The following is a 24237-nucleotide window of genomic DNA, read 5'->3' on the forward strand; positions in this document are numbered from 1 at the left end:
TGGTCATGATCCAAAAGAATACAATGTTAATCCAGCTTCCATTCGAAGGGAATGAATAAAACACCGCAAGAAGATAGCAGAAGGTTTAAGGAAGGAATTCAAACCAGAAATTCTTTTATGTATTCATTGGGATGGAAAATTACTCGCTAACATCACCGATAAAGAAACTGTTGACTGACTTCTAATTCTAGTATCTGGAGTAGGAGTGCAGTAGCTTCTTAGTGTCCCAAAACTACCATCAGGAACAGGTGAAAATGTGGCATCTGCAGTGCAAGACGTGTCAGTGGCATGGGGAATTAATGATCAAGTAAAGTGCATGTGCTTTGATACTACTGCAGCCAATACTGGGCCAAGAAATGGGGCTTGCATTCTTCTAGAGCAGAAGTTTGGGAAAGATATGTTGTGGTTGGCATGTCGTCACCACATTCTGGAAATTATTTTGGAAGCAGTAGTATTGCTGTGTCTCGGCCCTTCAAATGGACCTGACATACCACTCTTTAAAAGTTTTCAAAAAAGTTGGGTCTCATTTGATTCTACAAAGTACCAAACAGCACAGTCTGATAAGAACGCTTCAAATGCTCTTACTGATATCACTGATGAAAGAATCGTCTTTTGCAAAGATCAACTACAAATCTTTCAACCTTGTGACGACTACCAAGAACTTTTGGAGTTGTCTATTGTTTTTTTGGGAGGAGTACCTTTGAGGGGCATTTCATTTAGAGCTCCTGCCGGTCTACACCGTGCTCGCTGGATGGCGAAAACTATTTATGCGTTGAAGATTTAGATGTTTAGAGACCAATTCAGATTGACAAAAAGAGAGGAGAAGAGAATAAGGGATATTTGCCTTTTCACGGTTCGACTGTACATTACAGCCTGGTAAAGATCTCCTGAAGCAACCTCAGCTCCTAGACTTGATCTGCAGCTCTTGAAAGACTTGGATGCCTACAAGACCCAGCATCCTGAGATCTCGAAAATTGCTGTGAAGAAGTTACAAGGGCATCTCTGGTACCTATCAGAGGAACTTGTTGCTTTAGCTTTTTTTGATGATGAGGTTCGCCCTGAGACAAAGATCAAGATGGTCCAAGCATTGAACAATGTTTCAGATCAGATACATATGAAACGGGCTACTGTGGACTGCTCAGTTATCCAAGAAAAGAAACTGGAGGACTTTGTCACGTTTAATACACGAAGATTTTTCAGCATCACAGGACTTCCATCACACTTTCTTCAAAACAGTGTGAGCTAATGGGAACATAACGATGAGTTCAAGACTGTAAAGTCCACTGTTCGAAGTATGAAGGTTGTCAACTACATTGCAGAACGTGGCGTAGCACTAATGGACGAATATAATAGATTACATACAAATAACGAAGAGCAAAAGCAGTTCCTAATGTTGGTAGTTCAAAAATATAGACAGAAATATCCTGACAGAAAAAAGACAACTCTCATGAGCGATTAATCTTAGTACAGTAACTATTGTCTTAAATAAACCTACAATCAAATTAAAAAACCATGTTTATTGCTGTCTTTTAATAAATAAGTAGAAATGCAATGACAGAAAATGGATGTTTTTAATATATATATATATATATATATATATATATATATATATATATATATATATATATATATATATATATATAATATTACGCTTTCAATTATACTTCTTTCTGGTATTATTAGGAATATTATTATATTTTAATTTATAACTATAGCCTGCTTTATTTAATGCTTTTTCATAACACTTAATCGCTTTGCCGAATATTTTCTCACTGGATGAAAGTCTTGATAATTTGTGTTCCAATGAAATGGGTACTTGCTTAATGATATTTAGAGGATGGTTTGATTCCTTATGTATATAGTTTATTTAATTTCCTGCATTACTATAGGGTTGATAATTGGAATCGTTTAGGTTTAAAGTGATATCCAGGTAGTTATCAATTTTTAAGTTGCATTTAATGGTAATATTTAATCCAAATTCTTTAACATTTTTGCAATTGTTTTCTTAACTTTCTGATTCTGGGCCACTTAGATTTTTAAAAACTGCCAAACCATCATCTCTGTAAATGCCTCTATAAAATTTTGGTTATAAACAGATTATAGCTTATCTAACAGAAATAGACCTGCTAATTTGCAAACTTCAACTCCATCAAATGCACCCATTGCTACATCAAATAGACCACATCCTTTTTTCATCCATGTCTCATTTCTATGAAATAAAAGAGAATTTTTAGAGTGGTAGACTATTCTTTTTTCTTCAACTGTAATACAAATATGCTTCTCAGCAAAGGGCATCACTGTTTTCAGCAGTTCTTCACTAATTGATGGATAAAAATCATTATTATCGAAAACTGAAAATTTGTTTAGTTTTTTATCCTGAGTACTATTAAACCATTCTATTACATTCTGCGTGTTTTTCCATTGATTTATATTCAATGTGCTCCTTATATTATTTTTTATTCTGTCTAAAGTAGATTTGCTTATTTTTCCCAGTTCATTTTTTGCAGGATTTATTAAATGTACGCTAGGGTTATTTAAAAAATTCTCTTTCTTGTCTTTAAGTTACCACTTATACATTTTGATTTACTTTAATTGTTGTCAATATTATCATATATTTTGACAAACAAATTAAGAATAGAACACATGAACACAATTATTTCGATGATAATAATAAAGTTGACTTTGGTTCGTTTAACAAAATAAAGTAAAATGAATATTATTGCTATGCACACTAATACAGCGTAAATTGAAACATTTTTGACTTATCAATAACTAATGTTACCACCTCTTGATATTATTACAGCCTGACAGTACCATGGCATACTTTCAATTAGAGATCTAATAGTTTCTTAAGGGATATCTTCCCGCACTCAGATAAGACTTTGTTACAGCTCATCTAGACTGTTAGGTGGTGGATGTTGGCTTTTAACACCGCATCCCATTATGTCCCAAAGATGCTCTATTAGGTTCATATCTGGACTGTAACCTGGCCATTCTGAAATTTTAATGTTAACATTATTTAAGTATTCAGTAACAATATGTGCTGTATGTGGTCTAGCATTATCCTGTATAAGAAGGAATCCATCTCCAATGTATGGTACAAAAGGTACCACAAAAGGTTCTAAAATATCTGCTATGTATCATTGAGAAGTCAACATTAACAATAAAAAGCTCTGTGCGAGGTGTTAAAGATATTCGGCCCCATACCATCAATGAGCTGCCTCCATGTAAAGTAGTTTCTCAAATGTTACAAGGAAAATATCTTTCATTTTGTCTTCTGCACACTCTTGGGTGGTGATCAGAATTTTCAAAGCAAAATCTTGACTCATCTGTAAATAAGACCTGTCCCAAATCATTTATTTCCCAATTTGTATGCCTCCTTGCAAAAGCCAGTCTGTTTCTTCAGTGGTCTATAGGCAATCTGGGACCAGTAACTGCTAAGGTTGTAAATTTAAAGCACGAAGTGTTTTATGGTAATTTTATGATTTTATGGTAATTTTATGGTTTTAAGGTAATTTATAGCACGAAGTAAGTTATGGTGTCTTGACTAAAAGCAGTTCCATGAACCTCAGTAAGCTGTATTTGGAGAGTTCGTTCAGTAGTGAACCGTTCTCGCAGTGTTTGAAGCAATAAAAATTGGTCCTCCACAGCATTGGTAGCTCGTGGTCTGCCTTGACCAAGTTGTCAAGTGTGATCATTAGTCTCTAAAAACCTTTGTAGAACCCTACCGGCTGTTGTATGAAACACTCCTGATCTTCTACCAAGTTTGCAATTTGTTAATCCTTCATTTGACAAAGTAACAATTTCAATAAATCATGGCTTAAATTTTGTCTAGAACACTGCATTGTGAACAGATGTGTTGCTCAAATGACAGTTATCTTTTCTACTGTTTAAAAAATTTAAAACCAATGCATACTTTTCTTTTTGAAGTGAGGTTTACTTACAACAAAACATGCTACTTATGAAAAGCTGCTATAGTTTTGAAATTAAATAAGGGAAATGGAATAAAAACCTACAAAAGGCGTAACAATAAAGTTTATTATCATCTTTGTAATTGATAAATCCAGGAAGTACTTAAGATTTTTCAAAATAAGCCGAAATTTATAAGTGATGTTAATTTTGCAGTTAAGTATATATATATATATATATATATATATATATATATATATATATAGAGAGAGAGAGAGAGAGAGAGAGAGAGAGAGAGAGAGAGAGAGAGAGAGAGAGAGAGAGAGAGAGAGAGAGAGAGAGAGAGAGAGAGAGAGAGAGAGAGAGAGAGAGAGAGAGAGAGAGAGAGAGAGAGAGAGAGAGAGAGAGAGAGAGAGAGAGAGAGAGAGAGAGAGAGAGAGAGAGAGAGAGAAGAGAGAGAGAGAGGAGAGAGAGAGAGAGAGAGAGAGAGAGAGAGAGAGAGAGAGAGAGAGAGAGAGAGAGAGAGAGAGAGAGAGAGAGAGAGAGAGAGAGAGAGAGAGAGAGAGAGAGAGAGAGAGAGAGAGAGAGAGAGAGAGAGAGAGAGAGAGAGAGAGAGAGAGAGAGAGAGAGAGAGAGAGAGAGAGAGAGAGAGAGAGAGAGAGAGAGAGAGAGAAGAGAGAGAGAGAGAGAGAGAGAGAGAGAGAGAGAGAGAGAGAGAGAGAGAGAGAGAGAGAGAGAGAGAGAGAGAGAGAGAGAGAGAGAGAGAGAGAGAGAGAGAGAGAGAGAGAGAGAGAGAGAGAGAGAGAGAGAGAGAGGAGAGAGAGAGAGAGAGAGAGAGAGAGAGAGAGAGAGAGAGAGAGAGAGAGAGAGAGAGAGAGAGAGAGAGAGAGAGAGAGAGAGAGAGAGAGAGAGAGAGAGAGAGAGAGAGAGAGAGAGAGAGAGAGAGAGAGAGAGAGAGAGAGAGAGAGAGAGAGAGAGAGAGAGAGAGAGAGAGAGAGAGAGAGAGAGAGAGAGAGAGAGAGAGAGAGAGAGAGAGAGAGAGAGAGAGAGAGAGAGAGAGAGAGAGAGAGAGAGAGAGAGAGAGAGAGAGAGAGAGAGAGAGAGAGAGAGAGAGAGAGAGAGAGAGAGAGAGAGAGAGAGAGAGAGAGAGAGAGAGAGAGAGAGAGAGAGAGAGAGAGAGAGAGAGAGAGAGAGAGAGAGAGAGAGAGAGAGAGAGAGAGAGAGAGAGAGAGAGAGAGAGAGAGAGAGAGAGAGAGAGTTGAGTTACAGTGGATAAAAACTAACTCTGAAGCATTTTCAGTATTATCAGGCAAATAGGTTTTTTTTCAAGGGTTTGCAGCAGCCATTTTGTTTGATTGAACATAAATGTTTTAAATACAAGAAATTATTGCTTGAGATCTTGCTAGTAATATTTAATTAAAGCCTCCATGAAGTTAGATAAATCATTTTCAATAAATAATTTAAATAGTCTTTATCTTTTTATCTTACATATTCTTTAATAATAGCAATATATTATTGCATGATCTTAATTACTGATTATTTTTCAGGCTTTATGATGTCATTCATAATGACAAAAAGTTGACTATTGTATTTGAATATTGTGACCAGGTTAGTAGACTTTTCATTTCATGCTTGCTTCCCTCTTTCTTCCTTTCAAAAAAGGTTGCTTTATCCTTTAATTACCTTTTTACATTTATTTGTCCTGCTAAATGTTAGTTATGTTTACAAGGTTCTTTTTCTTATGCCCACTAGACATAATAGGATTTTTATAATGGTATTTTTCTTACATCCACAATAGAAATACACATATTATCAGCTACTTATAGACACAATAAAATTGTAATAAGAGCTTTTATTTGACAATATTAATTAGCAAAATGCTATTGTAAAAAAGTTTCTCATTTTTAAAATCAGATAGTATTCAAATAGTTCTAAAAAAATCAAAATCTATTGTATCGTGTATTGTAAGTTATATACTAAATCTAATTTGAAGATGCTTGATTTTTTAAAGGTTTCTTTTTACATAAGTTGAATAAATCAAAAGAATGATCCTAATCAAGTTAACATCTTAAATTTTTCTTTTCTTATCATCTTTATATCTAAAAATAGGCAAATACTTTTTAGGACTTAAAGAAATATTTTGACAGCTGTCAAGGGGAGATTGAACCAGATGTTGTAAAGGTGTTTTTATATTCTTTTTCTGATATTTAAAAAAAAAACTGTACAACTTTACTGTGAATTAAATTTTTGGTTTAGGTTACCTATATAAAAGTTATTTTTAGTCATTCATGTATCAGCTGTTAAAAGGTTTATCATTTTGTCATGAAAAACATATTTTGCACAGAGATCTTAAGCCACAAAATCTTCTTATCAATAAAGTGAGTTATTTTGCTTAAATCTTAACCTATACATCAATTCCATAAATATTTCCATGCAATTATTTGGTAATAGTTGCAATATTTTATCTGTTATGTAGTATTTATGTTATGTAGATTTTGTATTTAAAGTATTTTGAATGTTTTAATGGTTCCATACTATTTCTCAGAACGGTGAATTAAAATTAGCAGACTTTGGATTAGCCCGAGCTTTTGGAATTCCAGTTCGATGTTTTTCTGCTGAAGTAAGTATGATATTTGTTTTCTTAAAAGATTATCGTGTATCAGAGTATGAACTTCTTGAAATTTTAAAAAGTTTAGAAAGTAATTAAGAAGTTGTTAATCTATTAATGATAAGCTAAAATATTATTGTTCAATTAAAATAATAAAAGTTTAAAACAGTTTTGTTTAAAAAATAAAGTTGTAAAACTTTAAACAAAGATAATAGTTTTATCTCCTGTTACTAAAATAATAAAAAATAACAATTCACCTGTAAATAACAGGCTCCACTTCATTGTCTTTACTCTGCCTTAGTTACAAACGATAAACAAAAATGTTTAAAAGTGCAATTAGACAATTATCTTGATCATCATCCTTTACAAATACTTTGTATTTATAGTTTTTACTATAATCATTTTCCCTCAATCTTCTGATTATATTCTAGTATAAGAAGCATTTATTTTAGTGAAATCTTATAATTTTCATGCTTCAACATTAGCAAAATCACTGATTATTTTAGAATTGTCAAAAATAAATACTCTCTTGTAATTAATGTTAGTGGATTTAATGATTCCTTTTAGAACACTAAACTTTGATTTCTCACCTTCTGCGCTACACTCACAGGAAAGGTTAAGAAATTTAGAGGCAGAATCATTTTAATGGGAAATATATTTTTTTTAATCAAATGTTATTAATTTTTTTAAGTAATTCTGCTTGTATGATGTTTAGTTTAAAATTGTATTTATAAACATCCTTTAAGATTATTAGTTCTTCTACAATTTAGTCACTTTTATTTTTACATTGCTCAAGCATTATATTTGCCTTTGAGGCAATGTTCTCTAAGTCTATTTCATAAAATTCCTACAAAACTCTAAAAATATTGCAAATAGAAGAAATTATTTCAATAACAACTAATCAACACATAAATTCATCCATTGATAAATTAATCATTTTGTTTAAAGTGTTAAATGAAAATATTCTGCAGGTTATTGTGTTTTTCAATCAATAATTTATTTTAAATTCTGCAGTGGTTTGGTTTTCTGTTGCAATTTTTTTTCATTAAGAATGGACCTTCATGTTTTCTTAAGTTGCTCTATATCTTTTATTAGTTTCTCAATATTATTGATTTTTACTTCATGAGGTTCAAAAAATTAGATTCATTTGATGTAATGACTCTAGATTTTCAACCAATCCTTAGGCATAAGAAGATATTCTAATTTTGACAAATATTTTTGAAGAGCAGGAATCTGTGTTTGTACATCAACAGGAAGTCTTCCTAAATCAATTTCATTCAAAGCAAATTGCAAATACTTTAAATTTTGATCTACTGGTTTCATAGCTACTAACCATCCTGTTTTTATAAATCTAAGGAATAGCATACTGAATGTTTTTTAAAACCAACCATCTTTTTCAAGTTCCTCTATAAAATTTTTAAAATATTTATTCCAGACACTAGTCTGCCAATAATATCCCTGGATATTAATAAAGTATTATTAGCCTGACATTATACAATCTAGTTTTTTTGGGGTCATCAATTGCCAATTATTTTTTTAACTTTAGAAAGATTTTTTTCAGATTTAACATTAATTTAGTTGATAATTATAACTTAATGGTCTTACTTTTAATGCCAGATAAAAACCTTACATAAAGCATTTGAATGCTTTTTGTTGAAACAACTTAAAGAAAATAAAACTAAATGTCAAAAATATTCATGTTATATTTTATGTTGAAATACCACAAAGTGTACAAGACAACCAAGTAAAATTGGCCCATCTGATCACACTACTTTTTCAATCCCTTATCAAGAAAGTGAAATAAAACCAGAGCTAATTAGAATATTAAAAGCATTTGATCGTTAAATTCAGAGTGATGAATTTCGTTTTAAAACTTGTCACTAACACATTTAAAAATTTTTTTTTTTGCATAATTACATTAAGTAATGATAGTATTAATTAAAAATATCAACAAACAAGTCAAAATGTTTCTCTTAATTAAAATGATCATGGAAATCGTTAAAAAAACGAAAAAAAATTCTGTACAGCTATCTACAAAATCCTTCTGCATTGTTACTTTCAATCGCTAAAGCATCTGAATTGAGCAAAACTACTGTTTATATGGTCATAAAATGATACAAGAGCTCTCTATCTATTGAATCTGAAAGAAAGAGAGGCTTTAAGGATATAAAAGCACCAATTAGTATTTAACAATCATTCACGCAAAATCCTGGCTTATCAAACAGAGAACGAACCAAAGGTGTAAAGTTTCAGAGTATTTCATCAGGAAAGTTAATAAATTTTACAATTTCAAGTCTTATCAAGCCATTAAATATGCAAACTGATCAGATAAGCAATCACTGACTGCTTAAATTTGAGCTCAAAAACTTTATGATGAAGTGCTTACAAAATTTAATAACTGCATAATTGTGGATGACAAAATGTACATCAAATGTGACTTCAAACAGCTCCCAGGTCCAAAATTGTACACTTCAATTGTTCAATTGTCAGCAACAAGTTCAAGTATAAATCATTGGATAAGTTTGGTAAAAAAATTCTTTTGTGGCAAGCAATATACAGCTGCGGTTTTAGATCTCGAGCTTTTATCACATTGTCAACTTTAAACTCTGATGTTTACATCAAGGAATGTTTGCAAGCTAGACTTTTGCCATTTTATCATGTCCCCTGTTGGTTCTGTGGCAAAACGATAAGTACAGCTAAAGATTTGATTTGAGATTGGACATTAGCAGGAAAAAAAATTGCCAATGACACTGTGCAGAAGTTGATGTCGTCGATTAGCGTAAATGTTCGCTTATTCAAAATAATAAAAAATTTTAAAATAAAAAGCATTTTTATAACCTTCAAGTTCCTTAGATTAACATAAATATTGAAGCTTTTGCATAAGTTTAATTTTTCTTTTTTTTTTTTTTAATTCTTCATCATTCCATATTTAATGATCGCATGCTTTACAACACTTTGCTCTGCAACAAAACATATTTGCCAAAGAGATTTGTATTGGGTTCTGAATTTTTTTGTTTTAAAAAATGTAAAATTTAGATCTATTTTTAATTCTGTATCCTTTAATAGTAATTATTATTATTAATAATAATAATAATAATAATAATAATAATAATAATAATAATAATAATAATAATAATAATAATAATAATAATAATAATAATAATAATAATAATAATAATAATAATAATAATAATAATAACAACAACAATAATAACAATAATAATAATAATGATAATAATGATAATAATGATAATAATGATAATAATGATAATAATGATAATAATGATAATAATGATAATAATGATAATGATTATGATAATGATAATGATAATGATAATGATAATGATAATGATAATGATAATGATAATGATAATGATAATGATAATGATAATAATAATAATAATAATAATAATAATAATAATAATAATAATAATAATAATAATAATAATAATAATAATAATAATAATAATAATAATAATAATAGTAATTATAATAATAATAATGATAATAATGATAATAATAATAATAATAATAATAATAATAATAATAATAATAATAATAATAATAATAATAATAATAATAATAATCATAGTAATAATAAAATTCTAAAAAATAAAAAAGTTGTTTAGTTTTTATTGTTTGATGATTGGTTTTCAATTGATGAGTCAACTTTAGTTTAAAGTATAATGCTAATATTTTCTTGAAATGTTTTCTAAGTATTATTAAAGTTAATAAATTACAGAAAGTAAAATAAAAAGCATATCTTTTTCTAAACAATCATACTTTTTGTTGTGTAAACTTACAACGATGTATTATTTTTCATGTATACTTAAAAAATGCATTATTTATTGTGTAAACTTTCTAAATTGTGCATGCTACAAAAACTGATAAAGTAATAAATGGACTTTCTGATTTTATTAGAAATGTTTTTTTATATATTGTGCTTACTAAACCAAAATTAATTTTAGGTAGTCACTTTATGGTATCGACCACCTGATGTTCTTATGGGAGCAAAACTCTATACTACCTCAATTGATATTTGGTCAGCAGGTTGTATATTTGCAGGTGAATTTTTTATCCTTGGTTACAATTTTTTTAAAGTTTGTTACACAATTATGGTGCAAAACCATTTTTCTGGCTTCTTTTTCTCTACATAAAAGATGTCATGAGTTTTAAGTGTTATCAATTCTTAAATTGTCATTAGTACTTGATAATAAATGTGTTTTTGTTTTATTCTATGTGTAAATATATTTTTTTATAAATCATCACTGTCACATTGAAATAAAAATCTAGATTGTTCAGATTTCACAAGTTTATAGAACAACAATTTTCAAAAGAGTAAAAAAAAAAATGGGTCTACATTTATCACAATTCTCTTGTTAAACATTTACATTTGTTGCAGAAGTGCAAATTTGAAATAAATCACAAGTTTTTTTTAAGCAATTCTTTCAAATTTTTTGGATATCTATAAAAGAGAAATCTGCCCAAATAAATTTTGTATCATTTTGTAAATATTTTATTAAACACTAATCTATATTGTTATGTAACTATTTTATTAAACACTGATCTATATTGTTATGTAGTTTCTGCTCCTTATCTTTAATAACTCAAATCATGCTAGCAGTTCTTTAAAGATGCCTACTGTTTAGATGAGTTATGCAGCACAACTTTCTCTCTTTGTACTCTGGATGATTATTGTTTCACTTATACCTTGCCCAATGTTGATAAAAAATCTTGATGAGCGGTTTCGATAGTTTGTTCACTATAGGGCCCCAGGGGGATCCTTTGTGGCTGATGAAGTCCTTGATGTTGTAGAAGACTGTAAGTTTTAGGTGTTACGCTTGCACCAGTTATCATTAAGTAACAACTTTTGAAATTTTCAGTTCTTTCAGCAAAGTCCAGCTGTAGGATAAATCCAAAGCAAGCTTTGACAACTAAATTGAAACTTTTAAATGTTTCAATTATGTGAAATATATTAGGAACCAAGTTTGTATCAGCAAGTTGCTGCAGCACATCCACGTTTTTAAGAAACTTTCTGCATTTGTTTCAGTCGAACTGGCCCCCATGATATGGGTTAAGTTGAATGCAGAGGGCAGCTGGCCACTTAACAGCTTCTATCCAAGTAGTTTTAAGGATCTTGAAAAGATGATTGACAATTCCTAGAGGAGATGCAATTCCATCGGTGGGATGATTTCCAAAATCAGAATATATTCAGGCACGCTGATTGGTTTTTGAATGACATTGCCGAACATCTTTGCATTAGCAACTGCCCTGCCAGGTTGCTGAAAAAATTCGAGACTAGATTTGATTAAGCCCAGTGTTTGAAAATTTCCAGATTCAACAAGACACTTGGATTTGACGTCACACGATGTGCAGGGGTGCATATTTGATTTAGCTTGAAGACCACAAATTAAATTTGCAACTTTCATATCAGAAGCCTAAATTAGTTTAAGTCCATTTTCATTAATTAGTGACCAGATTTGTTCAATATTGGAGTGAGTTTCTGGCAAGTCTTCTGATACTGCAACAAGAATTTTTCTCTTGACTCAAGTGTCTTTACCAGTCCTTTGAGTAAGAGACTTTTTGTGGCTGTGAGCTGGTTTCATACCTGAACGTAGTATTGACAATTCTTAGACAAAACTTGAGAAAACCTTTGCAACCATCAGTTCTGAGCTTAACAAAATAGCCACCAGAAATTTTCTGAGATTGAATAACATGATTCACAAGACTTGAAAAATCATTGCAGTGAGCAACAACCCGAACTGTATCAGAATCTCCTTTTCTGTCGGTGATTTTTAAGTCACTGCAGGTAAAGAAATCACTTAAGTGTTGATCTGCTCTTAGGAAATTGTAAAAATTTGGCTCTACCATCTTGTTGCTTGATGTTTGGTTTATAGTTTTGACCAGTTTTTTTAATCCGTTGTTTGATAGGCAGGTATTTAATTGTACATTTACTAGAGCTGGAGTGGTCAATTTTGGAGCGCTTGATGGTGACAGGGCACTATTTTGACTTGAAACCAAAATATGCATATTTTATGTTTGTAATAAATTTTGTTTAGAAAGTTTATTAAAGCTTTTAAATTATTCGTTTTTAAAGAGATTAGAAACTTGTCAAAAATATATTTCCTAAAAATCTATCTAGTCTTATTTCTTAATAGTCAAGACTTTCTTCCAATATATGCATGTAAAAATTATTTAAGTATAAATATTTACCAGGGGTTGTTAAAAGTGGAGGCCCACCGGATGCTTTAGCAAGTTAAATAGTTCCTTCCGGGGATAATTCTCTATCAGAAATAACTCGAGATGCAATTTGTTTGGCTGCTTTGGAATTATTTGCTGCTAAAGATTGAAGGTCTACCCTGTACTTTATTTGAGAGCGTTGGTGTGGCAAAGCTTTTCCTAAAGGGCTAAGACATGTGCTGCAGCGCACACTTGGTTCTTTCTCAACGGTGGTTTGCTCTTCAAGAGGATGTTTTTCTTGAAGCTTTGAACGACCAATTTGGGAGATTAGGCAATGACACATCCTGCCTCTTGTTTCAAGTCTCACTTGTATTGACTTGAAATCAAGCAAAAGGGGGAGTGCAACTTCTTACCCCTCTTGATTCCTGCGCAAAATAGTTTTGCACGATTCGCAGAGTCTTTGTAGTACCTGAGAATCACTGATATTGATCTTGGTTTTGTACAGTTGGGATATTCGATTTGCTTGGAAAACAGTAAGCTGTCTTAAACGTTTTTTCAGACAGAGCAAGCACACAATTAACATACTTATAATTATTTAAATTTGTTACTTGTTAATACTTGTTAACAATTGTTAATGACATATGTTAACAATTACAATTTTTAACATACTTATAACTATTTTAGTCAATGATACTTGTCAAACTAAATGACAATTTAGAAGCAATCTTATTTGATGAGACAGTCCTACAAACGATTTTTACTGCTCTTCAAAGGACTATTCTGTCCTTCATAACATTTCTCTCTTCAAAAATTATCACTCTTTTAGAAAACTTTTGATAGAGATTTCCTCTTTTTGTGTCTCTGCAATTATTTTTATAAAATTTTTACAAATTTTTTTTCAAATCAACCCAAATCTGTAAAGATTGATTTTCCTTAAACTGGCCCTCTGAATTTTTTATCGGTCAGTTATCTTAGTTATCTTAATTTTTTTAACTTAACTATCTTAGTCAGTATAACAAATACTTGATTTTCTCACAGTTTTTCTGTTTTAACAGAAATAAATATTTTTTATTTTCAATGTAGGTATTATCCTTAGAAAAGCTTTTCAATCATTTTTTAGCATTTTTATGCTTTTTGGCAGTAGTTCATTAAGAAATACCAAGATTTTTAGGATGCATAAGGAAATGCCGAGATTTTTACGCTATGCATAAGCCAAGTCAAACCACGCTTTAAGTAGCAAACAAATATTTTGGTTTATAAAATGAAAACGGTACATGTAGCAATTAAGCAATTATAATAAAAATTGTTTGAATTACATAGTAGAACACTCATGTAACCATAGATTTGTAAATAGTGACCGAATATCACATGAATCAGTAATGTTTTGAGGTATAAGTAGCAAAAAAGTAACAAAATTTAAACTAAAACTGCCATAAATCCGTAACCAATCCGACTGAAATTTTATCCAAAGTTTGATGTGGCTTTAAGCAACATTTGCACCAAATTTTATCAAATTATATAAAATGGTTCTCATTCTACAGGTGTTTTTATTGGCACACTATGAAGTCAAAATTTCATTCGGTTTGAACATTCAAATGAAGTTAATTTCCGTGGACATTGCTATCACCCAATATAAGTGGCATTCTTGGGTCAGTTAGGTTGGCATTATCGTGATCCATGCTAACTGTGTTTAATTAATTTTCCTGAAAATTTGAGTAGTTTGAGAGATGAATAAGGCAAAGGATTTGACCAGGACCTCAAAGTAACAGATGAACATCATCGAGGATTTGGAATATCAAAATAATGTCAGACTACTGTTGGAATTTAAAGTGCCAAAAAAGCTGAATCCCAACACTCAATAATGTTGCAAAAGTGAAAGTGTTTTCCATAAATTTTTACTTTTAATATGCTTTTTTTTTTCACCTTGGGCTTGATTTTTCTTTCCTATATACCCGTTTATCCTAAAGAAAAAAAATTTTAGACGTTTTTGAGTTTTTTTTCTCATATGTTGATTAGAGTGCTTTGGTTGTAATGCTTTTATCACCAAAAAAAGGTTTCTATATAATGAAAGCTAGAACTAATGGTAAATTATAATGTAACATTTTCAAATCTTCAAGAAACAGTTCTTAATATTCTTGATACCAAGACAAAAAAATACTGTTCAAGATAAAACTAGATATAGGATTGACATTGTCTGAAAAGCACTGCACCTCAAGTCAGAAATTTGATTATATTACTTTTCTTTTTCGTTTGATTGTACTTCCCTGTGGTTGTTCTAGAGCTAATACATGTGAAAAATCCCAACTTCATGGAAGGGATGTATTAATTTGACTAAAAACCAATGCGGGTCTTTGCCTGTTTTCTTGTTGATTCATGTTAACTTTTCAAATTGCATAGCCTTGTGCCGGCAATGTTTCATTCAAATTGCTGCCCTATTAACTGTTGATGGTAAGGTAGTAGCTTACCTTGGTTGTAACAGATGACGGAGAATTAAGGTTCAATTCTGGAGAAGGAATCTTAGAAATGGCTACGAAATCCTGATCCTGATTCGGGGAGGTTGTGACAAAAAATAATGGTATGGGGTCTTTATAGGTCTTGCAATCTAAAGGAGAGCAATTTAAAATCCTTTAACAAGGATAAATAGGAGGGCAAGTCTGGTGCCATCAGCCACGGTAGTTCCAGCTCCAATAGCATATACTAAAGTTGTTGCAGTTAAAAAGCTCGTAGTTGTATTTTGGAGCAGGCCAGTCGGTCACTGCAAGATGAGCTACTGGCAGGTCTGTTCTTCTTTGCAAAGACTGCAGGTGTACTTTGCTGTGTGTCTGTCAGATTTGCAACGTTTACTTTTAAAAAATTAGTGTTCAAAGCAGGCTTTTGCTTGAATAAATGAGGATGGAATGATGGAATATGAGTTTGGTTTTATTTTGATAGATTCTAGGACTGAGGTAATGATTAAAAGGGACAATTGGGGGCATCCGTATTTTGTTGTCAGAAGTTAAATTCTTAGATTTACGAAAGACAACTGTGAAAGCCCTTGCCAAGAGTGTTTTCATCAATTAAGATTGAAAGTTAGAGAATCGAAGCTGATCAGAAACTGTCCTAGTTCTAACCATAAATGATGTCAGCTAGGGATCAGCGGGCGTTTTTGTACGAGCCCGTTGGCATCTTACGGGAAACAAAAGTTTTTGGATTCTGGGAAGTATGGTTGAAAAGCTGAGTAAAAATTTTTTTTTTGTTGATTTTATAGAAATTGCAAATGCAGGTCGTCCCTTATTTCCAGGAAGTGATGTGGATGATCAACTTAAGAGAATATTTAGGTAATATTTGTAGATTATCATTACTATGAAATGAGTATTTAAAAGAGGATGGTGCTGTGTAATAATATACAGTACCACTTTATTATTAACTTATTGATTTTTATAGGAACTTTTATATAGCATACACAGTGTATCCCAAAAATAACCGAACTTCATATTTAAATCATATAACATGCAACGCCATCCATTGATAATTTGCAGCATGAAAAAGATGTATTCATCCTCTTTCAAATGCACCTACATTCATGTAAATCGGATGACAGATGTGAAAGCTACAGCCATTTCAATAAAAAAAAACGCATCCTAATGTTACAAAACGAAAATGGAACAAAAAGCATATATAAATTTTTGTGTTAAACTTGAAAAAAAATTCGCTGAGACATACGAATTGATGAAAAAAGTTTATGGTGATGATTGTATGAGTCGTACTCAAGTTTATACGTGGTTTACACGATTTAAAAATGGTTGTGAGGATTTAAATGACAATCTGAGGCCAGGTCGTCTAGAAGCTAGTAATCGTGCTGAATTGGTGGAAAAAGTCCGTGAAATCATTGGTATCGATGCAAATTTTACTACGAGAATGTTGGCTGAGGAATTAAATACAAGTAAAAACACTATTTGGAGAATTTTAACTCAAGATTTGGGTAAAAGAAAGGTATGTGCGCATTTTGTTCCACATGAATTAAATGAAGACCAAAAAATCGCTCGTGTGGAGCATTGCAAAGACATTGTTGAAACTGTTGAAAACGATCCAGACTTTCTTGATTTGATCATAACTGGTGATGAGTCATGGTGCTTTAAATATGACCCTGAAACTAAGCGTCAATCTGCTGAATGGAAGTCCAAAGGCGAGCCAAAACCAAAAAAATTGCATTTCCAGAAGTCTTGAATCAAGACAATGTTGATTACTTTTTATGATTCGAAGGGTATTGTCCACAAGGAATTTGCTCCAGAAGGTCAAACTGTTAATGGAGAATACTATTTAGGCGTTTTAGATCGTTTGTGGAAAAGAATTTGTTGTGTTAGACCTGAATATCCAGCAGGAAAACAACTGTTTTTATTGCACGACAATGCACCGCCTCACAAGACCAAAAAAGTGAATGAATTTTTGATAAAAAAACGGATTTCTCTCATCACCCACCCTCCATATTCGCCTGATCTATCACCATGTGACTATTAAAACCAAGATGAAAGGAGCATTTTATGATGATATCCCAGCCATTTAAGCAGCTGTAACCGAGATGCTGAAGAACATTCCTATAAATGACATAAAAAAATCTAAGCATGCGCTGGTTGATCGTGCCAAACGTTGTATTGAGTCTGATGGAACCTATTTTGAATAAATAATAACTTTCAATGATGATATAATGTGTGTTTTATTTTATATCCAAAAAGTTCGGTTATTTTTGGGACACGCTGTGTATTTAGAAACAATACTTAAAGCAACTTTTTGTAATTTTTTTTATTATTCAGAAAGTATGTTTGGTAATGTTTCTACAATCTAACAATAAATAGCTACTATGATATAGTTACTTATGTAATACAATGCTTCATCTTATAAGAAATTGTTCATATAGCCAATTGTAATGTTGCATAAAGGATTTTCTTAGTATATATATTTTCACATCACCAGAAAATGAAAATAAACTTAATTTTTAACCATCTCCTATATTTAAGTCTAAACATAGCATATATTCTATAAATTTGCTAGAAAGGACCTGATATTGCCATTAACAATAATATTTTGTGTTAATATGTTTACATTAAAAACCTACTTTAGCTTGATTATTGGGTATAACTGTTTCAAAGGTTTTGTAATGGTAATACTAGAATACTAAATGTTGCTTTTCTACTATTTAAAGCCATCTGATAGACAGTGCTTTGTTTACAATATTAAATTAATTTTTTTTAGAGTTTTCTTGACAAAGTTTATTAAAAAGTAGAAAGTAACATAATTATTGGGTGTAACTGTTACATTTTGAAAATACAAACTATAAGGGGTTTAGTTTACTTGGCTTTAAATTCTGTAAACATATAGTTAAATTGAATTTTTAGCATTAGATTTATTATATTTTATTTTTAAATAATAATTGGAATAATAATAATGAGCTACAATTGTGAGGTATTTTAGAATATTCACTTTCTCTCATTAAAGTGCAGCTTTAACTAAAAGCCAGTTGTTAATTAGTTCTATTTTCATTAACTAATAAAGTATTTTTTAATAATTTTTACCCAATTACTAAAAATAATTTTTTTAAAACTTTTATGTAATAAATAATGTTTAAAAGTTCATATGTAAATGTTACTTAATATATGGTCATGTAAGTAATTTGCATTTATTGAATAAAAAGTAGCATCTTTTTGAGAGATAAAAAGAGTTCTTTTTTGTATTCAGCTCAAAAAATGAGTTTAACCTCTTTTCTATCATTCTTGGTACCAAGTTAGACAATGATGTGTTATTATTAAAAGCGTGACACATTTTGTATGTAATAGAAGTTAAGCAAACTGTTAAAAACTGATTTTGAAGATCAAAAAATGAGACCCAAAGCGCTCTATCAAAAGTTGATATATTTTCACCATCTATTTCATGTGAGTAACTAGTTATTTAAGTGTATTAATTGATGCTACTTTATATAATAAAATCTGGATGGAAAATATTTGATGCCATTTTTGTAATAAGTGTAAAAAAATAATTTAATTGTCATGGTTTCATCTAATAAAAAACTTAAAGCCCTAATTCTATCAGGTAGTGTTCTATATCTAATTATTAAAAAACATTCATATTACTTTATTTACTATATATATTATTTCAAAACTTATCATGTCTTTCAATTAATATTTCAATCGTTCTTAACACAGCTTGTATGCTGGGAAAAAATTTTTCTTTTCTTCATAATTTCATTTCACCTATTTATTTCCATATATTTTTTTATATAGATTATCTTGATTTTCTTCTTTTAGTAAAAATTTAAACACACTAATGATAGCTCTTAGTTCTAGTAGTAGCCTTAATAAGTTGAGTGAGTGGATTAATATTAAGTATATATTTTTTGTTTTACTTTTCTTAAGTTTTGTTAAAGTTTTCACCCAAAGTTTTCTGTTCTTTTTATCAACTTTTCTAAATAATAACATTTTATAAATGTTAATGTGACTTATAATGTTTCTTATATGACATTTTCTAAATATGTAACCCTCAACTTAATATTTTCAATTAGGTTTTCTGAGGAAATGTTTATTTTAGGAAAAAAATGAATTGTTATATTTTGTATCTTTATGCCAAAACTCTTCAGTGTACAATAGCATATGTTGAATTGTTGAAAGTTTATGGCGATAGAAAAACTCCTTTGTGAATAATTTTATTATGAGTTAAAATTAAGTTGCAATAATTGCATTACTTAATACTTTATATCTAAATTAAAGAATATCAAAAAAGTTAGGAACATAAACAATTATAATACATCTAGGTAAAATGTTTGAAATGAGTACTGATGTAATTCCACTTATCGTCTACGCATAGGTTAAGAATGACAAAAATGTTGTCTAATTTGTATTTGATCTCAGGATACTTTAAGACGTCTGATAATAAGTAAAATAGGTCCAGAGAATATATTGTTAAACCTATTGTTATTGGAATATCTTTCTTTGATGTATAGTGTTTCTCTCAAACTCTTTTGCATTAAAGTCACATTTTTTTTACGATTGTAGTTATTTCCACCACAAACAATTGATCAGCAGTCAGAAAACTTGGAGTCTTGGCGATAAAATTTTTTTCTTATTAATAATAAAAAGTTTTCTTCGGAAAATACAATTTACATTCATATCCATAAGAGGCTTTGAACGCATGTAGGCAATATGTTCTAGCATGACTAAAAGATTATTCCACTGAACTCTCAAATCTAAAATGAGACTTGGGATAGTCTTTGATGTGTGTTTGAGCACTTACAGTTTTTCCCTAATCCAGGATGTGGATTGTTAGGGGGCCTGTCGATTTAAACATGACTGTAACCATGAGTTTAGGCTCAAGTTGACCCCAACCGACGACTGTTCTCGAACTGTTGTCGACTTTTCCGACACACCCATGATGAGTTTAATTGCTTGCGGCAAACTTATCTCAAGTATATCTAGGATTTGTCACTCGTAAAAACTTCAAACAACCGCCTTCTTTGAATTTGGACTAATTCTGCTGGTAAAAGGATACACACTTTGTTTTTTGAGCTGTCGTAAGCTGATGCGAGTTTTTAAATATGAAGATGATCGTGAATGACTCTTTCGATGGTACCGTAGGACAACGACTGTTTTGTTTTATTTTTAAGCTTTTAAATTAACATATTTTAGTTTCAGTTTTTTAAATTATTGTTTCTAATTTCCATTTCTAATATTTTCAAATCTTATCTTTTGATTCTCTTTATATTGCCAAACTTTCATTTTTCATTTCCTTCTTTATCAAAATGCCAGTTGTTGACATTTACTAAATCAAAGTACCTCTCTCACTGTTTAAAAAATTCTTAACGGTAGCAAGTTCTTTTTCAACTTCAAAGGTGTAAGCAATGTTATTTGCCTGTCAAAATAAAATGATTAACTTTTCAGAAATTTGATGAGAAGGTTGTAAAAAACATTTAGAATCACCAAAATGATTAAAACAAATACAAAAAAATTGGTATGTTTTGCCATTATTTCTACATTAATTTAACAAGCCAGCATTTTAAATCGACAGTATGGGTTAAATAGTTAATATCTTAAATTTTTTAAAACAGTTGTTTCTTAATAATTCAATATATTTTATTAGGTTATTAGGTTCCCCTTCGGAAGACACATGGCCTGGAGTTTCTAAACTACCACTATTTAAGGTAGGTTCTTGAAAACTTTATTTGTTTTTATTTTTGTTTTTGAAGTTGTTGAAAATAAATTTACTAATATAGTTATTGGTATGAGTAATTACTGTTTGCTAAATCTTTAAAAAGTCTGAAAATTATTATTAAAGAATATTTGACTAGGAATACAATATAACATCGTCTGTGTCATTCAGTGCAGTTGTCTCAAAAATGAATTCAGTGGCTAGAGATCTTTTGCAGGTATTCCTTGAATATGTTTATTTTTTCTTTTGACGGAAATGGAATTTTTTTTTAATTTTTTTTTTTTTTTCTTTTAAGAATCACTTAGTGTTAAATCCAGCATATCGAACAACTGCAGACGAAGCCTTGCAGCATCCATACTTTGCTGATTTGAATGTTACAAATTAGATAAATCATACGAAAATCCTTTAACTAAGTATATATATATAGTCAGGTTTTTTACTGCTTTCCAAAAGTTACATGAAGCAAATCTGGTATATATGTCCTTGTACTTAATGAAATTCATTGAAGAAGTCTACTTCTTAGGAAAATCTTAAAATGAATGTTTTGAATTTTTACTTAATGAAGAATGATAGACCTGATGTTAAAGTGTTTTGAAAAATCAAATAACAAATTGTGCTTATTTTAACAACGCAATAGAGCTTAAACTCATTTTAACCAAAGGAGAAAAAGTATAACATATATGTTAACTAAAATGAAAAATATAAAAGTTTTTTAAAGAAAAGTTTATAAATAATAAATGGTTTTTAATTATCAAAGTTTGTGTTACATCCAAGAGTAAAAAAACCACCCTCTGACAAAATCATAATTTTTTGTAAGTAATCAAAATTTGGAAATTAACATATAACGGACTTTAAAATTCTCTTACCCCCTACAGAAATCATAGCCGAATTGTATACATATGTTATTACTATTCTCAACGTTAAAGCTTCTATTCTTCCTCTTCTGTTTTTTCTTGTTCCTCTATTTTTTCTTCTAGCTTTTATTTGCTTTATTCTCTTTCCAAATCTGTCTTTTTAAAGTCTCCCTAAAATTCAGCTAGGTTTCTTTTTTACATATTTATTAGATGTTTCTTAAATCAAGTTTTGTTCTAGCATCGGAATTGATTTTATCTTCAATTTCATTCTAGTGTTTTTGTTTCAACCTCTTAATCATGGTTCTGTAAAATCGGTTTTATCAATTATCTCTTAATAATTTATAAAATAGTTAGAAAATTGTTTCGTAGCTTACTAATTGAACTGTTATCGTTTTATGATAATAGCTCAATTAGTAACGTACGCAACAATTAAGGTATGTAACAACTATTAAATTTCTGGTAGTTATTGCGAAAACAGTCTTAAACTGTAATTGGTGTTGCCGATTTATTTTTCTCACGCTATTGTACATGCATGTCTACATGGTGTTTCAGCTGTCTTGTTGAATGTTTGAGTCGAGTATTTTATAAACTAATAATTTAAAAGAAATCAAATCGAAATTTTTATTTGAAAAATTTGGAATGAGCAAGTAATCATACTCACAGAAGCCAAAAAATGTAGTCTAAACAGAAGAATTAGTTTTAGTAAAATACTTGATAGATGCTGCACATACACATCATGGGCTAACATTAAAGCAGGTCAGATAATTTGGATGAGTATACTTTAGCAAATCATAAAAAATTGAAATTCCATGGGTGAAGAATAAATGTGCTTGTGAACAAATGGTATGAGATTTTTGCATAAGATATAATGATTACTTATCAACACGTAAACCACAGCCAATAAGTCTAGGTAGATCTTCTGCATTCGATAAATGACCCTAAGACTACTGTATAAAAGTTATAAAAACTTTTTAGAATGTTATCATTTTAAATCATCACACATTTCAAACTGTAATGAAACAGGAATTACTGCATTTCATGTACCACTAAAAATCATAGCCTCAAAAAACAAGTAGGAAGTATAACTAGTGTACATGGACGCTGGTGTTGTACAAATTTATTTCCCCCAAGAAGGTTTAATACACAGGAGACGGCACGGTATATACGTTTATATAAAACGCGCTGAAGCCAGTTTTGAAAGTCAGCCGCCATCTTGGTTGATCCAATACATTTTTATATTTTGCGCAGAACTATGGAGAAAACACAGATGAAACTAAATCAAAGCAGTGCAACAAGTCAATAAATAATTCGCCAGTTATACTTTCGAGGTTATATTATGTTACAATGAATTGTTTGCTAACTGATTATCTGGTTCACCTTATTCCAAAATATATGGAATACTGAAACAGACATTTAGACAGTTGTCAACACAAAATTAGCAGACACCATGTTTTACACAGTATGAACGTTTCTTGTGGAAATAAAAACAAGCGTTTGTGAATTGATATACTGACTGCAAAATTGCATGGCACCTTACATCTGACAAGTATAATGAATCATTGCTGTTGTGTTCTACATTGATTCTGAACAACTTTTCACACAAAATGTAAATGTCATGATCATCTTTTGAGTGAAATATCAATAATACACCTTTTGTTTTCAAGTTAATGCATATTGTTCTTGTTTGCTACTTGTATTTAGCGCTGAAGTACATGTTTCACAGTGTAGCGAATTCCCCAGAATTTCCCCAAAATACAGCAAATCCTACAATACAAGCCACAATACTTTGTGAACATGTAGACAAACAACTAGCATCAGGAACTAAAAAATAATCATGATCAGTAACAGAGTTTTCTAGTAGTTCAAAATTCCTATTTCTGCTAGTAGAGTTATTCAAAACACTAACAGAAGGAACATCAATGTTTTCAATGTTTTGGTATTTACTAGAAGCAGTCAAAATAGGTACAATTTGCAATGGCAAACAGTTTCCATGAAAAATATCTTGAATATCATTATGCACCAGCAATTTTTTATATGTTCCAATAAACTGTTTTGCTGAAGGGTATTTATTACAACCCAATAAACCTCTTATTTTTCCAAAAACAAATTACTGTACCTATGAAAAGTAATGCCACCAGCACAATCTCTTGAAGTACACCCATAGGCAGAACAAGATACCAGTGCTTGGTTTTCAAGTACTTTTCAGCATAGCAGTACCTGGTATGCTGAAAAGTACCTGCAAACCAGGACTACTAGAAAACACGGGTTCTGGGACAAAACCATTTTTTATGGTATGTCTGGCCATAAAATTATCTAGCGACCATGTTTCTGGTACAAAACAATTTTTCATGACGTGATAAAGCGTTATGAAAAGCAAAGATGTTTCATACCAGCATAAATAGCTACAAGCCTAAGAGTTAGATCCTTTGGATCCATGGAAAATTCTCTGAATTTTTTAGATCATCTCATGATCCATGAAAATTCTCTGAATTTTTTAGATCCTTTGAATCTTGC

The 24237-nt window shown here is 30.7% G+C and overlaps 2 protein-coding genes across 6 annotated transcripts in view; one reads left to right on the plus strand and one right to left on the minus strand.

The window, feature by feature from the left end:
• The window catches only part of LOC149886938 (cyclin-dependent-like kinase 5), a 38880-nt gene extending 17255 nt beyond the window's left edge, over nt 1–21625 (plus strand). For 2 of the 4 annotated variants that reach the window (XM_090090438.1, XM_090090440.1), the window contains 9 exons: nt 5457–5517; nt 6034–6090; nt 6192–6287; nt 6455–6529; nt 10486–10582; nt 15945–16014; nt 20801–20861; nt 21009–21086; nt 21165–21625. In XM_090090438.1, the coding sequence (XP_089946564.1) occupies nt 5457–5517; nt 6034–6090; nt 6192–6287; nt 6455–6529; nt 10486–10582; nt 15945–16014; nt 20801–20861; nt 21009–21086; nt 21165–21254 (685 nt within the window). In that variant the 3' untranslated portion in view covers nt 21255–21625. Of the gene's footprint in view, nt 1–5456; nt 5518–6033; nt 6091–6165; nt 6288–6454; nt 6530–10485; nt 10583–15944; nt 16015–20800; nt 20862–21008; nt 21087–21164 lie in introns of all 4 variants that reach the window. The other 2 variants (XM_090090439.1, XM_090090441.1) reach the window with 2 other exon arrangements.
• LOC149886934 (uncharacterized) overlaps nt 1–24237 on the minus strand; it is an 81619-nt gene that overhangs the window by 43719 nt on the left and 13663 nt on the right. The window lies entirely within an intron of this gene.

Source organism: Hydra viridissima, unplaced genomic scaffold (genome assembly GCF_058129835.1).
Source record: "Hydra viridissima isolate aposymbiotic clone 2 unplaced genomic scaffold, HvirCarnegie_v1 scaffold_6, whole genome shotgun sequence".
NCBI classification, from domain to species: Eukaryota; Metazoa; Cnidaria; class Hydrozoa; order Anthoathecata; family Hydridae; genus Hydra; species Hydra viridissima.